We start from the raw sequence: 15,261 nt of genomic DNA on the forward strand, positions 1-15,261 counted from the left end.
TTTGAATGCCATTTTGAGGCCTGTTTTGCTGGAAAATTGGGCCTCAAAATGGTGCTTTTCCCAAGATAGGCTAATCTACCTGCTGACCCCAAATGGTAGACCAGTTTCCCCCAAAAAAACAGGAGAGCTGCTCTACCAGTTGGGGTTGGTGGGTAGACAAGCCCTCTGCTCCGTACGTAGCACATCAGCTCACCTCAGAGGACAGGTCTATCTGGGTAGACTGAGGTGCTAAGTCCGGAGTGGAGGGCTCGTCTACCCACCAAATGCAGTTGATAGAGCATCTCTCCTGTTTTTCTAGGGAGAGCTGGTCACCCAATTGGGATTGGTGGGTAGACCAGCCCTCCAATATGGACTTGGTGTGTCAGCCCACCTCAATCTACTCTTGGTCTATCCAGATAGACCTGTCCTCCGAGGTGGGCTGATGAGCTACGTCTGGAGCAGTGGGCTTGTCTACCCGCCAACCCCAACTGGTAGACCAGCTCTCCTGTTTTTCTGGGGAAAGCTGGTCTGCCATTTAGGATCGGCAGGTAGACTAGCCCTCCTTGGGAAAAGGCACCATTTTGAGGCCCATTTCCCCAGCAAAACAGGCCTTACAATGGAATGTGAATCACCCAAATCAATTCAGATGATTAGGGACTGATGGCTGGCTGCTTGGATGCCCAAGCTGGCTGCTCTTGATGAATCAGTTAGAGGGGTCTGCAATTCAATTTGACCTTGAATTGAACCACAGATTTTGATTCATGCACACTTTGATTTGTGCACACCTAGCAACTTCCATGTTTTTTCTTGCAATGTTCTGTGGGTTTTTGCTTTTATTTTTCACTTATCTTTGTTTTCTTGACATTCAAAAATGCATAAGGAAACCATTTAAGGCTCCCAGAAGTCCAGTGGGGTGAATGTTCATTCGATCCCTCCCTCAGTTCATTCTCTTCTCAGCTGGTGAAAAGCTGAAGCAATGGGAAGAAGATCAGGCTGAACCCTCTCCCCCTTTGCTTCAGCGTACATCATGTTTGGAATTTATTTTTCACCTTGTTGTGCATTCCATTATCTCCTTTTTTCAGAATAGTGGATCATGACCTAACTTGTTATGTTTTGCAGCATTTGAGGTGGACTTCTAATCTTCATTATCATGTTATAGGGTTCTCATCAGCTACCAGTGGTAGTACCATTATTGGGGAAAACACAGGCGTTTTTGTTGGAGGACTTCCAGAGGGCTTTGAAATCCAAAGAAAAGATACAGGTGAGAAGACTTGATAAGATTTGCATGGCAGGATTCTCAGTTACATTTTGTGTAATATTGGTGGAGTTACTTCTAGTTATTTTACTTCAAGATTGGGGCTATGCTTGTGTGCATAACTTCCCCCTTTGTATGCGTGGAAGTGTCTGCTTGTCAGTTCCCTTACAGGCAACCTTTTTTCTTCACCAACAATGCACACCTGTTTGATATTGAAATGGCCTGTCACAAATAGTGGTTTACAGCATGCCAAGTAAAGAGGCACAAATCATTCACTCTTCCTTCACTCAAGGCACAAATGACCAGGCTCAAACAATCATAGTTCGGACATATTATGCAAAGATCCAGCTCCCTTGAGAAGTCTATAATGCTGGGGAAAGTTGAAGGAAAGAGAAGAAGAGGACGACCAGTAGCAAGGTGGATGGACTCAATTACGACAGCAATGAATGCACCACTGAGAGACCTTAAAGGCCAAGCTGAAGACAGATCATCCTGGAGAGAATCTATCTATGTGGTCGCTAAGAGTCGACACCAACTTGACGGCACTTAATCAATCAATCAAGTAAAGAAACATCATTAAATAAATCCAAGCTACTAAATGACATGGGCCTAGTAAAAGGCGATTGACCATCCTTCTCCAATTCTGATGCACCAGTTATTCTGCTGATGCACCAGTGCTTGTGCTGGGATCGAGAGACAAAAAGAAATGAATTGGGCTTTCTTTTGCTGGGAATCAGAAACCTCACACTGTGATTTGCTGCATCACAACAGGAGCTGATAAGATTTTTTTTTAAGTGAAGCTATAATACAATTCTGTTTTTATCTTTAAATTCCATTGAAATTATTATATTCATTCTGAGATATTAAATGGTTATTTTTATTTTTTGCAGGCAACACTAAAATAGTTAAAAAAGGGTTTGTGGGGTGTCTCCGAGACATAACTTTGAAAAAGAAGCACCATCCCTATGAAGTTTGGGAACCTTTAGAATGGAAAGAAGCCGTGAAGCAAAGAAATGTTTATCACAGCTGGGAAGGGTGTCCCAACGTGTATGCAAATGGGACACATTTCCTCGGAAAAGGTATCATCACATGCTAAAACACTTTCAAATACTACCTGTGTTTTTCTTTTTCTTTGTATGTTGTAAAGTGGAAGGAAGATTATTATTATTTACTACTTTATTTTGGGGGGAAATCTGCTTGTGGTTTAAAAATACATCTACGATGATAAAATATAATCAGTATAAATAGTATCATACTGCCAAAAAGCAGCAGGTGTTATCCTTTCAAATGCAGCCCTAAATGTGACTTGCAATGCAGGCTCTCTGAAAAGCCATTGGGTTATGCTTCCAAGGACAGCTTCTCCCATAAAGTCAGAGCCATAACTGAAAAGGCCCTGCTCCACATCTCTTGTTCCATTGCAGAACCTAAATGCAGTGACATGGGAACTGCTGCAAAGAGACTTTCCCCAAACATGTTTGTAATGTCTGAAGGAGAATGATCATGTAGATGAGACTGGTGATATGATTACTGTACTTCCAAAACCAGCATTGTTGGTGTTCACACTTATGAGCTAGTACTATCAAAGTTCCAGTGCACCACATTTGTGAAGACCATTCTGCTAGGTGAAGGCCAGCTTTATTGCATCACTCAACTTATATAAAGGGTTTTGATTGTTCCAGCTCCTGAAGTCATGCCTGGAGAACAGAATGGAGAACACAGACTGGTCATTAGGGATGTGCACAAAACTGGTTTGCCCAGTTCGATTTGAATTCGAACCAGGTTCGAACCAGGAGGGGGTGGTTCGGTTTTGGTTTTGCTTGAACCTCCCCCTGGTTTGGTTCAAATTTGAACTGGTTTGAACTGGTTTGGACATCCAAAAATGGGTAGGGTGGTAGTTGGCACCCAGGGGTACCTGCCACCCAAACCCCAAAGCAATCAGACACTCGTACGATTTTTTATGAATTTTTGAAAATTATTTTTATTTTTTTTCTCATAGGGTATAATGGGTCTTGAACCAGCCCATTATTCCATATTGTGCAGCACCCATGGGTGCCAACAACCATGCAAACCCTGAAGCAATCAGACACCCCTATGTTTTTTTATGAATATTTGTACTTATTTTTCTCATAGGGTATAATGGGACCCGAACCAGCCCATATCCCCTATTGTGGAGCACCTAGGGGCACAAAAGTGGAGTGGGTGGTAGACACCCAGGGGTGCCTACCACCCACAAAGTTCCAAGGCAATCAGACACTCCTCTGATTATTGGTGAATTTTAAAATTATTTTGGAATTCCTCTAAGAGAATAATGAGGATTGCAGCAAATGTATAGCTTCACATCAGGGAGAAAGGGGTGTCCTAGAGTGGAGTGTGGTGGGTGGTAGTTCCCAAGGTGGGCAAGGAAGCTATCAGAATTATTTGAAAGAAATTGGGCAAAAGGCTGGTTTTTAAGTGATTTTTGAAGTTTACGTGACTTTAAGTTTTTTCTCCATAAAGAAGCATGTAGGTGTCAGCAAATGTATAGCTTCACGTGGGGGTGTCCAAGAGCAGAGTGTGGTGGGTGGTAGTGCCCAAGGGGGCCAGGAAGCTATCAGAATTATTTGCATGGAATTGGGCAAAGGGCTGATTTTTAAGTGATTTTTGAAGTTTATGTTTCTTTAAGGTTAGCAGTGAGAGTGGATTTATGGTTTGTCATTGAAAATCTTATATGCTACCAAAGAATCTACACTCAGAACACTTCAGAAACAACAAAACCCAGTACCCCATGGGTTAGCAACCCATGGAGATGGTTGGCACCCTCGCTCTGGGCCATCACAGCACCCCCCAAGTGCAGTTATGGGGCTGCTGAAACCTCCATTCTTCCCTATGAAGAAAAACCTTAAAGCCACTTGTGGGGTGCTGGGGTGGCCCAGAGTTAGTGGTGGTCTAGTGCAAAGAGGGTGCCAACCACCCCCATGGGTTGCTTGTTTCTGAAGTGTTCTGAGTGTAGATTCTTTGGTAGCATATAAGATTTTCAATGACAAACCATGAATCCACTCTTATTGCTAACCTTAAAGACACATAAACTTCAAAAATCACTTAAAAATCTTTAAATCTTCACTTTGCCCAATTCCTTTCAAATAATTCTGATAGCTTCCTTGCCCACCCTGGGAACTACCACTCACCACACTCCACTCTAGGACACCCCTTTCCCCCCGATATGAAGCTATACATTTGCTGCAATCCTAATTATTCCCTATGAGGAATTCAAAAATACTTTAAAAATTCACCAATAATCAGAGGACTGTCCGATTGCCTTGGGGTTTTGTGGGTGGTAGGCAACCCTGTCTGTAAACCATCCACCCAACTTTTGTGCCCCTAGGTGCTCCACAATAGGGGATATGGGTTGGTTCAGGTCCCATTATACCCTATGAGAAAAAAATAAAAATAATTTTCAAAAATTCATAAAAAATCGTATGACTGTCCGATTGCTTTGGGGTTAGGGTGGTAGGTAGCCATGGGTGCCAGATACCACCCACCCACTTTTGGAGGTACAAACCAGTCCGAACCAGTCCGAACCGGTCCGAATCGAACCACCCCCTGGTTCGGTTCGAATTCGAACCTGCAGCTTGAGCCTGATGGCTGGTTCAGTTCGAATTCAAATTTGAACCGGTTCAATTTCAAACCAGTTTGCATATCCCTACTGGTCATCCCTGGCCTGTAAGAACATAAGAACAGCCCTGCTGGATCAGGCCCAAGGCCTATCTAGTCCAACATGCTGTTTCACACAGTGGCTCACCAGATGCCTCTGAGAAGCCCACTGGAAAGAGGTGAGGGCATGCCCTCTCTTCTGCTGTTACTCTCCGGCAACTGGTATTTAGAGGCATCTTGCCTCTGAGGCTGGAGGTGGCCTATAGCCCTCAGAGTAGTTGCCACTGAAAGACCTGTCCTCCATGAATTTGTCTAAGCCCCTTTTAATGCCATCCAAGCTAGTGGCTATCACCACTTCCCATGCCCTGTGGTATTCATTAATGAATATCCATCAATGGCTCAGTGCTTCAGCTAGTACTATTTGCAGCCTCTATTTGTTTTAATCTTATTATTAGACAAACTCTGAACAGTTCTTTCCAAATGAGCAGAGATGGTGCTGCAGATCTTGTTGGATTGGACCACTGTCGTCTAGTTTTGCAACACAGTGATCCAAACACTACTATGAAGCGATAAGAAACTACTTTCTTTTTCTGTGCTATTCCTTCTAATGGTAATTCAGTTTACAGAGAGAGTAATCTTGAACCAATGATCTGCTGAAGGTACAGAATAGGGATGTGCATGACATGTGATTCGGAAACTGAATTGCGGCATATCCCTTTAAAAATGGAGATATTACACATCCCCTTTAACACAGAGCAGAGCAGGTCCCTACCTGCTCCTCTGCTTGCCACGAGTTCATGGTGCTCCCCCCAGCTATACCCACATGCCAGCGGGGTGTCTCACAGCTGCCCCTGCCAGCACACACATGGGGATAGCTGGGAGACACATTGTCAGTGCACAAGCATAGCTGGGGGGAGCACTGCGATTACAGGAGTGGCGGCGAACAGTGGAGGAGCAGGTATGGACCTGCTGTCCTCCAAGTTAAAGGGGATGTGTAATTGCTGCATTTTAAAGGGAAGTTACATGATTCGGTTTCCAAATCGTGTTTTGTGCACATCCCTAGTATGGAAGCTGGTGCACAGAACAGTTTCTTACACACAGCTCTCCTGTCTGCAGAGGCTTCCCCTCTAATTTCAGTGGGGCAGTACAGCTTTCATTCTGGAAACTACAGGAGTGCAACGAACTGTGTGCTGGATTGTGGCTTGAGTATAGATAGCATCACATGCAGGGACTCAGCTTAGTATTTTCAGAACTTCTCAAATCCCAACGGAGCCCTGCATTTACTGTATTTCTATTGTATATAATTCTATGAATATATTTCTATTATATGCAATTCTCCCTTTCATAATTATAGAAAACATAACATTCTTTGTTTTTATTATTTTCCCTTTCTCCATAAGGTTTCCTAGAACTCCATTCAAATATTTTTTATGGTGGTCTGGATGTTGAGATCTCCTTTATATTTAAAACAGATCAGCTGAATGGATTACTTCTGTTTGTTTACAACAAAGAAGGGCCTGATTACCTTGCTGTAGGTTCTAATTTTGTTGTTGTTTGTAGTAATAGTAATATTTAATTTACTGTATATCCTGCCTTTTTGCATGCAATACAATTGGCATAAATATAATAAAACATAATAAATACACAATATCAAAAATATGAATGCAAATAGCAGATGATCAAGATAATATTCAAGAGACAAAGATCTCTTAAAAGTTCACTGGAACATTGTAGTCTTCATTTCCCATCTAAAAGTAAGCAATAACAGGGCCATTTGCTAGGTGTACTGCTTTGAGGAGTCTGTTGCAAAATTGGAGGACCACAACAGAATAAGACCTACATGTCATGCACACCTGCCACAGCTCTGATGGGAGGGGAACATGTAATGGGACTTCAACAGTGGAATGGAGTTCTCATTGTTCTTCAGATGTCTTGGTCCAAGATTATTTAGTGCTTCAAAGACCCAAACCAGTGCCTTGAACTGAGCCTGAGACAAAGTAGGTAATAAGTTAGCCTAATGTGGTCCAATCTTCTGGCCCTGAACAAAATCATGGCATCCACATTCTGGATTAAATGAAGTTTCTGGAGTGTTTTCCAGACAGGTCCTGTCTTAAAATGGGTTATTTGTGAGTTGCAGGGAGGCAGAATCAGTTCCCTTGGGTTGCAGGAAACAGTCCAAGGTTTGACAAATGCACACGAGATAACCCTTCCATCATCATTTGACTTTTTTTTTTTTTTTGGTTCTGTCAATTGAGGTCACTTGTTATCCTTGTCCTAATCTGCAGGGTAGCAGTCTAATGATAGTAGTAGTTTTATGAATTGAAATGTGTACCCATAAAGACTGTTCATTAGATTCTTGATTTTTAAAAAAAGTATAGTGATATTCTCATAACCTCTATGATCTAATCTACTTTCCTGTATAGTTTTATAGCTAGGTAGAATAGTATCGTATTGATTTTTGTCTTCTGCCATTTCACTAATGTATTTCACTGCCAGGCTATCTGATTCTCCTACCTTTAAACAATCCCAGGATCACAGATCATTAGAAGTTAAAGTTGCTTGAATAGGTCATCCATTAGTATTTAAAGTTATTGAGCACTAATATTATGCTAAATGTTATAAAAAATTCAGAAGTGACATGGTCCATGCCCAGGAGGTTACAAGCTAAGTCTTCAACACATTGCCCCTGATAAAGAGATGTTTGAGCATGGCAAAAGAAGCACAACTGGTTGTATACTTGCATATCCCTCCTTCTCTTCTGAACAGATCGGAACATATCACATTGATAATAGACATTGTCAAGGTGTGTAGCTTGGGAGTGTTTCTGGACCCAGGCGCCACTCTGGTTTCTCAGGTTGAGGCTCTGGCTAGGAGTGTCTTCTATCAACTTTGTTTGATTTAACAGCTGTGTCTGTTCCTTAAAGATAATGAACTTAGAACTTTGGCACACTCTCTGGTAATCTCTAGGCTTGACTACTACAATGTGTTCTACAAGGGGCTGCCTTTGTATGAAGTTCGGAAACTTCCGTTGATCCAAACAGCAGCAGCTGGATTGATCTCTGGGGTTGCTTGGAGAGACAATATTATGCCTGTCTTAAAACAATTGCATTGGCTGCCAGTAGGTTTCTGGGGAAAATAAAAGTGCTGGTAATTACCTTTAAAGCCTTACATGGCTTAGAACCAGGTTACCTGGGAGAATGCCTTCTTCTGCATGATCACCACCACACATTAAAGTCATCAAGAGAGTTCTGTCTCTGGATGCCGCCAGCTTGTCTGGCAGCGACTCGGGAGCGGGCCTTTTCTGTAGTTGCTTCTGGGCTATGGAATGCGCTCCCTATAGATATCTGTAGCTTAACATCTTAACCAGCCTCTAAAATAGCTCTTAAGACAGATTTTTTTAGCCAGGATTTTATTAAACTTTGATGTTTTAAATCGTTTTATCAGTTTGTCTTATTCTGTTTTTATTGTGTTTATTTTTGTGAACCACCTAGAGCCTTTGGAGTTAGGCGGTATATAAATAAAATAAACAAAATATATAAAATAATATATATTTTTATCTATCTATCTATCTATCTATCTATCTATCTATCTATCTATCTATCTGATAAGCTTTGGAATTGCTTATCATTGTTGGTGAAGATGAGAGATGAGAAGATAAAATCTTCTAGAAGAACTTTTCCGCCTTCTCCCCTTACAGGTGTACCATCAAACAGAAGACCACCATCAGAGCTGACAGTCTTAATTGTATTCATTTGTTCTGTTGTCCACAGGCAGTATAGGAATGCTTTATGTACGTGTCGTAAGGATGAACAGATTTTATCTATTCAATTCCTTTCTTGTTCTCTCAGTTTGCTCTGCCATAGGTTCTACTTCTAAATTCCACTTTAATTGGGAAAAATTTGAAAACTAATTCCAGAATTAGTGTATTGATAAAACACTATGAAAATGTAACATAAAGTTGATTGTACTTAAGACTGCATCTACTAGTCTGAGGGCTATAGGCCAACTCCAGCCTCAGAGGCAGGATGCCTCTGAATACCAGTTGCAGTGGAGTAACAGCAGGTGAGAGGGCATGCCCTCAGCTCCTGTCTGTGGGCTTCCAGCAGCATCTGGTGGGCCACCATGTAAAACAGGATGCTGGACAAGATGAGCCTTGGGCCTAATCCATCAGGGCTGTTCTTATGTTCTTAAGACTCTTTTTGTGTGGTAGTGTTCACTGGTGCCCAATGACTCCTCTTATGTGATTAGACTGGATTGGATTCAGTTTGTGACTCCTGAGGATATGGACAAGCTGCTTGGAGCGGTGAGGCCTACCACTTGTTTTCTTGACCCTTGTCCAACATGGCTTGTTCGATTTAGCAGGGAGGTTGTTGTAAACAGCCTGGTGGAAATCATAAATGCTTCTCTGAGGGAGGGCAGGATTCCTCCTTGTCTTAAGGAGGCAATCATGAGACCTCTTCTAAAGAAGCCTGCATTAAATCCCTCAGAGTTGAGCAATTATAGGCCTGTTTCCAACCTCCCATGGCTGGGCAAGGTAATTGAGAGAGTGGTGGCCTCTCAGCTCCAGGCGGTCTTGGAGGAAACTGATTATCTAGACCCATTTCAAACTGGTTTTCGGGAGGGCTATGGGGTGGAGACTGATTTGGTCGGCCTGATGGATGATCTCCAATTGGCAATTGACAGAGGAAGTGTGACCCTGTTGGTCCTTTTGGATCTCTCAGCGGCTTTTGATACTATTGACCATAGTATCCTTCTGGAACGTCTGAGGGAGTTGGGGTGGTTTTGAGCCTACCTCTTGGATAGATTCCAGATGGTGTCAATTGGAGACTGTTGCTCTTCAAAATCTGAGCTTAAGTATGGTGTTCCTCAAGGCTCTGTACTTTCTCCAGTGCTTTTTAACATCTACATGAAACCGCTGGGAGAGATCATCAGGGGATTTGTTGCTGGGTGTTACCAGTATGCTGAAAACACCTAGATCTACTTCTCCATGACAACCTCTTCAGGAGCTGGCATATCCTCCCTAAATGCCTGCCTGGAAGCAGTAATGGGCTGGATGAGGGAGAATAAACTAAAGCTGAATCCAGATAAGACTGAGGTACTTATTGTGCCGGGTCAGAACTCTAGAGATGATTTTAATCTGCCTGTTCTAGACGGGGTCACACTTCCCCAAAAGGAACACATTTGCAGTCTGGAGTACTTCTGGATTCACACCTCTCCCTGGTTTCTCAGGTTGAGGCGGTGGCCAGGGGTGCTTTCTATCAGCCCTGGCTGATACGTCAGCTGTGCCCGTTTCTTGAGATCAATGACCTCAAAACTGTGGCACATCTGTTGGTAACCTCTAGACTTGACTTTTGTAATGTGCTCTATGTGGGGCTACCTTTGTACGTAGTCCGGAAACTTCAGTTGGCTCAGAATACGGCAGCCAGGTTGGTCTCTGGGTCATCTTGGAGAGACCATGTTACTCCTTTACTGATGGAGTTACACTGGCTGCCAATAGGTTTCCGGACAAAATACAAAGTGCTAGTTATAACTTACAAAGCCCTAAACGGCTTAGGCCCTGGATATCTAAGAGAGCGTCTTCTTCATTATGACCCCCACCGCCCATTGAGGTCATCTGGGGAGGTCCATCTCCAGTTGCTGCCGACCTGTTTGGTGGCTACACAGAGACCAGCCTTCTCTGTCGCTGCCCCAAGATTGTGGAATGCGCTCCCTGCTGAGATACAATCCTCCCCATCTCTGGCAATTTTCAAAAAAACACCTGAAAACCCATCTTTTCACCCAAGCTTTCTCAGCTTCCTAAATTTTGCAGGTTTTAATATTTGGTCTATTTTAAAATTTAAAACCTGATTTTGGGGTTTTTAATCACTGTAATTGTTTAATTGTTGTTTTAAAATGTTTTTAAATTGTTAATTGTTATATTGTTTTTAAATTTGTTTTAACTCTTTACTATTTTAATGGTTTGTTTTAATTGGAAACCACCCTGAGTCATTTCAGAAGGGTGGTATACAAATAAAATAAAATAAAATAAAATAAATAAATTTGCACATATGCTCCTGCACATTGAACACCACACAAAAAGAAACTTGATGCAATCAAGTACAATCATATTGCTTGGTTTCTTTTTTTCTGCAGCATTATATGCAATTTCTTTTTGGCCACAGAGATGTGCACCAATCAATTTTTTTAATTTGAGTTGATTTTTTTGATTCAGCCAAGTCACCCCTGATTTGTTTTGCCTTTGAATCTGTCCCCCGAATCACACCAGATTCAATTTAGATTTGTTTTGATTCAATTTGGATTTGGATCAATTCAGATCTCTTATAAAGGTTCTAGGGGCACCAAATAGATGCCACCTACCACCCATATTTCAAGGCCATGGGGCACTTGGTTGATTCTTAATGATTTCATTTAGTTTTTACTCATTTTGTATATTTCTGCCATAGGAAATAATGGGGATTTGAAGTCGCCCTGTCCTAACCCTAACATGGATCCCCAGCTTAAATTTTTTTTTAAAAGCTAAGCTCTAGCCCTTATAGAAGTGGAGTTATGGAACAAAATGTGAAGTCACTATTTTTCAAGTGTTTGGATTCTTTGGTGTCTTGATCCTTTAAATATGTCCAAAAATTCTGTTCTGCAGCACAGTGTGTTCTTCTGCTCTGAAAAAAATCTGTTACCTATTCTGGGAGGACAAATCCATTCAGTGGCTACAGAATTGAATTTTGAATAAAAACTCAAATTTTGAAAGCAAATAGAAGAATTTGTCTGCCCAATTTGTTTCTGTTCTACTGTGTGAGAATATGAACATTCAAAGCCCTGAACCACTCCATCAATCTTTTATGAGTTCCCCAACACCCTTTAAAAGCAATAAGTTATTTAGGTCAGTTAATTGGCTGTGAAGTAAAGTAGCAACCTAGCTTGCCTTGTAAAGGGATGTGACTCAAAACTGCTTGCACAGAATGGGATTTGTCTGAATCGATTCAAATTCACTTGAATTAACTTGAATTTGAATCAAATTCATTTGAATTCAATGTGAATTCGATTCAAATTCACCTGAATTCAAATCAATTCAAATGAATCCCATTCTGAACAAGCAGTTTCAAATTGAATTGATTCAAATTCAAATCAATTCAGTCAAAATTTTTGCACATCCCTAGCTTTGTAGTAAAAGAGCTTTTCATTGCAGGAGATCATTTTAGAACTGCTTTCCCTGTTTACATGTCAGTTCATCATTACTACTTTGAAGTCTGCTATACATAGCTAAATGCTATGCATCTTTGCATCTTACCTGCCACTGGTCACCCCTGACGAGTTGTTGAAGTTGCCTTTTGTGATTAACCCCTTATCACTTTAATACATGTAATGGTGGTGGCAGAAGATGCTTATGTGTATTTGAGCTTACAAGAAGTTCATTGTGTGATCAAGCAGTGAGCCTTGTGTCTTCAAGCAGTGAGAAGTTGCTACCTAGGTTTGATTTCTTTTGAAGGCGAGAACACTCTTATCCTTGTAATATTGTGTCCTTGTAATATTGCTTCATTTACAAGTATACATACAGAACATATACGGAGACAAAGATTTGCTAGATTGTATGGTTTGGTTGATTGCTTTTAATGTTGTGTATTGATTTATAGTGTATTGGTCAACATGCGCAGTGACTTGCCAGGGCTGCTGTGCATGTGAAAGGCAGCTCCAGGGCTGTTGCAAAGGTAGGTGGCTGCACAACAACTTGAAAGAGCTCACGGGCACTTCTGCAGGGCTACATTCATTGAAAACAACTGAAGAAGTACAGCACAAGTGCCTGTCTGCTGTTACAAGTTGTTGCATGACGGCACCTCTACAACACCCCCAGGGCTGCCTTTCACATGCACAGCAACCCCAGTGGGACAGAAACGCTGATGGTTTATTGCCCAGCATGTCTGCCACATTCTTATTATTTCATAATTATGTTAATCTACATTGTGCACTGCTTTGAAGGCCTTTGGTGGCAAAGAAAATGTAAGCATATAATTTTTTTAAAACTTCCAAAACAGGGAAGTGAAGAAATTCTACTTTGGGATCCAGTAACTGATTTGGAAATGATTAGCTTTATTAAGGAACTGAAAGTGGGGAAAGCTTCAGTGCTTGATTTTGTACCAGTAGAGATGTTGAAAATAAATAGTGAATGGTGGGTAACGGCATCTTTATTCTCCCATATCGATCATACAATAATTCCAAATAGTTGGAAAGAAGAAATAATTGTAACTATTTATAAGAAAGGAATTAAAACAGATACATCAAACTATCATCCTATGTCTTCTATCTATAATTGGGAAGTTATATGCTATACATTAAAAAACTAAACTATTGGATTCGATTGAGGATGAGAACATAGGTGCTGAAAAAGAGGTGTTCAACCTTGGGTCACAGGGTTGTTCTATATCACCTGGCAGAAAAATACTCTAAAAACATAAAGGGGAAATTGTATACTACTGTTGTTGGTCTGAAATCAGCATTTGATTGCTTGTTGTTGATCTGAAATCAGCATTTGATTGAAATCAGCAGTTGATTGAAATCAGCATATCAAGAGAGCAATTATGGGAGAAATTGGAAAAATCTTCAACTGACAGGAGATTGTTGTTTTTGATAAAATGCCTTTACCAGTTATTCTCAAACTTGGGTCCTCAGGTCTTATTGGACTTCAACTCCCATAATCCCCAACCAAAGGCCACTGAGGCTGGGGATTATGGGAGTTGAAGTCCAATAACACCCGAGGACCCAAGTTTGAGAATCCCTGATTTATACTAACACTTTTCTAAAAGTGCATTGTAGCCCTGAAGGAGATTTAACTAATGCATGATGAGAGGGGTATGGCAGGGTTGTGTGTTAACACCCTGTTTGTTTAATTTGTATATAAATGATTTGGCTCCTAATCTCGATTCAACAGAATATCATTTTCCAAAACTGGCAAGGAAGGAAATTCCTATATTAATGATGCAGCACTGCTATCACAAACTAAGATTGGATTATGTAGGCTGATAATGCAGTTCTGAAGGTACTGTGTTAGTGAAGCTTTGACAATAAACTATGAGAAAACTAAGGTTTTAGTGTTTTCTGGGGGATATAAGAGATATGGATGGTCATCCAATTGAACAAGTTAACTATTTTAATTATTTAGGAATTCTTTTTTAAGCATCTTCCCTAGTTGGGCAAGACACAGAGATTGTGCCTTTCAGAGTGCAGTCACTCTTTCAGCAGCTGTGGTTAATTTCTTTTGTATGAAAGGAGGAAGTTATATCCCCTCAGCTTTGACAGTGCATAAAGCCAAGGTAATACAAAAATTGTTATATGGCATTCAACTTTGGTATCTGGGAATGAACCAAAGTATAGAAAGAGGTCAGTCCAGGGTTTTGAGAAGTATTCTTTGAGAAGTAATTTGAATCTGATTTGATGTGTTAGGAATAGATTAAGATTGGAACTTGGATTTCCCACAAGTGATACTTTAGCTTGGGCATATGCTTTTCATTTTTGGGTCAATTTACATCAACATTCAGCTTCAGACAGATATTAATTTTTATGCTGATCTGTATTTAAACCAGTACTTGGCAGAATAAACTTAATTGTAAAGCTAATTGCTTGGAATTAAGCCATGCTGACTCAGAGATGGGCACCTAGAGCACCCGTCCCTGAGAGAATAGTCACACGGTGTATTGGGGGATTCTCCCGGCTTCCAGATTCTCCCGGCTGTGTCACTCGCATTCATGTGTGCGGCAATCATGTGTGCAGCAGCGTGGCTAGGGCCAGTCCAGGATCATCTGCGGGGAAGGAGGGCTTAGCCCTGCCTTCCACCCCACCTGCGTGATTGTGTGAAAGGCCTCAGTTTTTGATTGTGTGAATATCATTGATTTTCAGGAAACATTAACAGAGGCAAACCATGGTTGTTCCCCATTAAAGTGGGGTATAGGGCCATATGTTGGTCTACCAGCAAGTTATTTTCATATGTTAACTATACTTAAATATAGGAAAATTTATACTTCTGCTTGATTTAATTGTATTCCCACAGCCATTACAGAGGGATGTTTTAAGAAAATCCCTCTTGAACGAAGATTGTGCTCTTATGAATTAGGGCTTGTTGAAACTGTGGAACATGTTTTGAAGGAATGTATTCTTTATGATGATATTAGGAAAAAAAATTTATTGCTCCACTTTTAATTTTATTTCCAGGTAAGGCAAGAAGCTTTTATGTTTCATATCTCTTATCTGGTTCAGATAGAGCAGTAACTGAAAATACAGTCAAATATCTTGCAGCTGCCATTGCAATAAGATCTCAAGCATTTGAATAGGATTAATTGATGGGAGTTTATTTTATTTTTGTATATTATATTTATTGGGATTTTATAAGATATTTTGTGTTTTATGAGATG

At 40.9% G+C, this 15,261-nt stretch overlaps 1 protein-coding gene across 1 annotated transcript in view; it reads left to right on the top strand.

Moving 5' to 3' along the window:
* The window catches only part of USH2A (usherin), a 784,926-nt gene that overhangs the window by 245,206 nt on the left and 524,459 nt on the right, over positions 1-15,261 (top strand). Inside the window, exons 23-25 of the mRNA XM_053283338.1 lie at positions 1,139-1,240; positions 2,125-2,313; positions 6,265-6,395. Of these exons, the coding sequence (XP_053139313.1) occupies positions 1,139-1,240; positions 2,125-2,313; positions 6,265-6,395 (422 nt within the window). The remainder of the gene's footprint in view (positions 1-1,138; positions 1,241-2,124; positions 2,314-6,264; positions 6,396-15,261) is intronic.

Source organism: Hemicordylus capensis, chromosome 1 (genome assembly GCF_027244095.1).
Source record: "Hemicordylus capensis ecotype Gifberg chromosome 1, rHemCap1.1.pri, whole genome shotgun sequence".
Classification (NCBI taxonomy): domain Eukaryota; kingdom Metazoa; phylum Chordata; class Lepidosauria; order Squamata; family Cordylidae; genus Hemicordylus; species Hemicordylus capensis.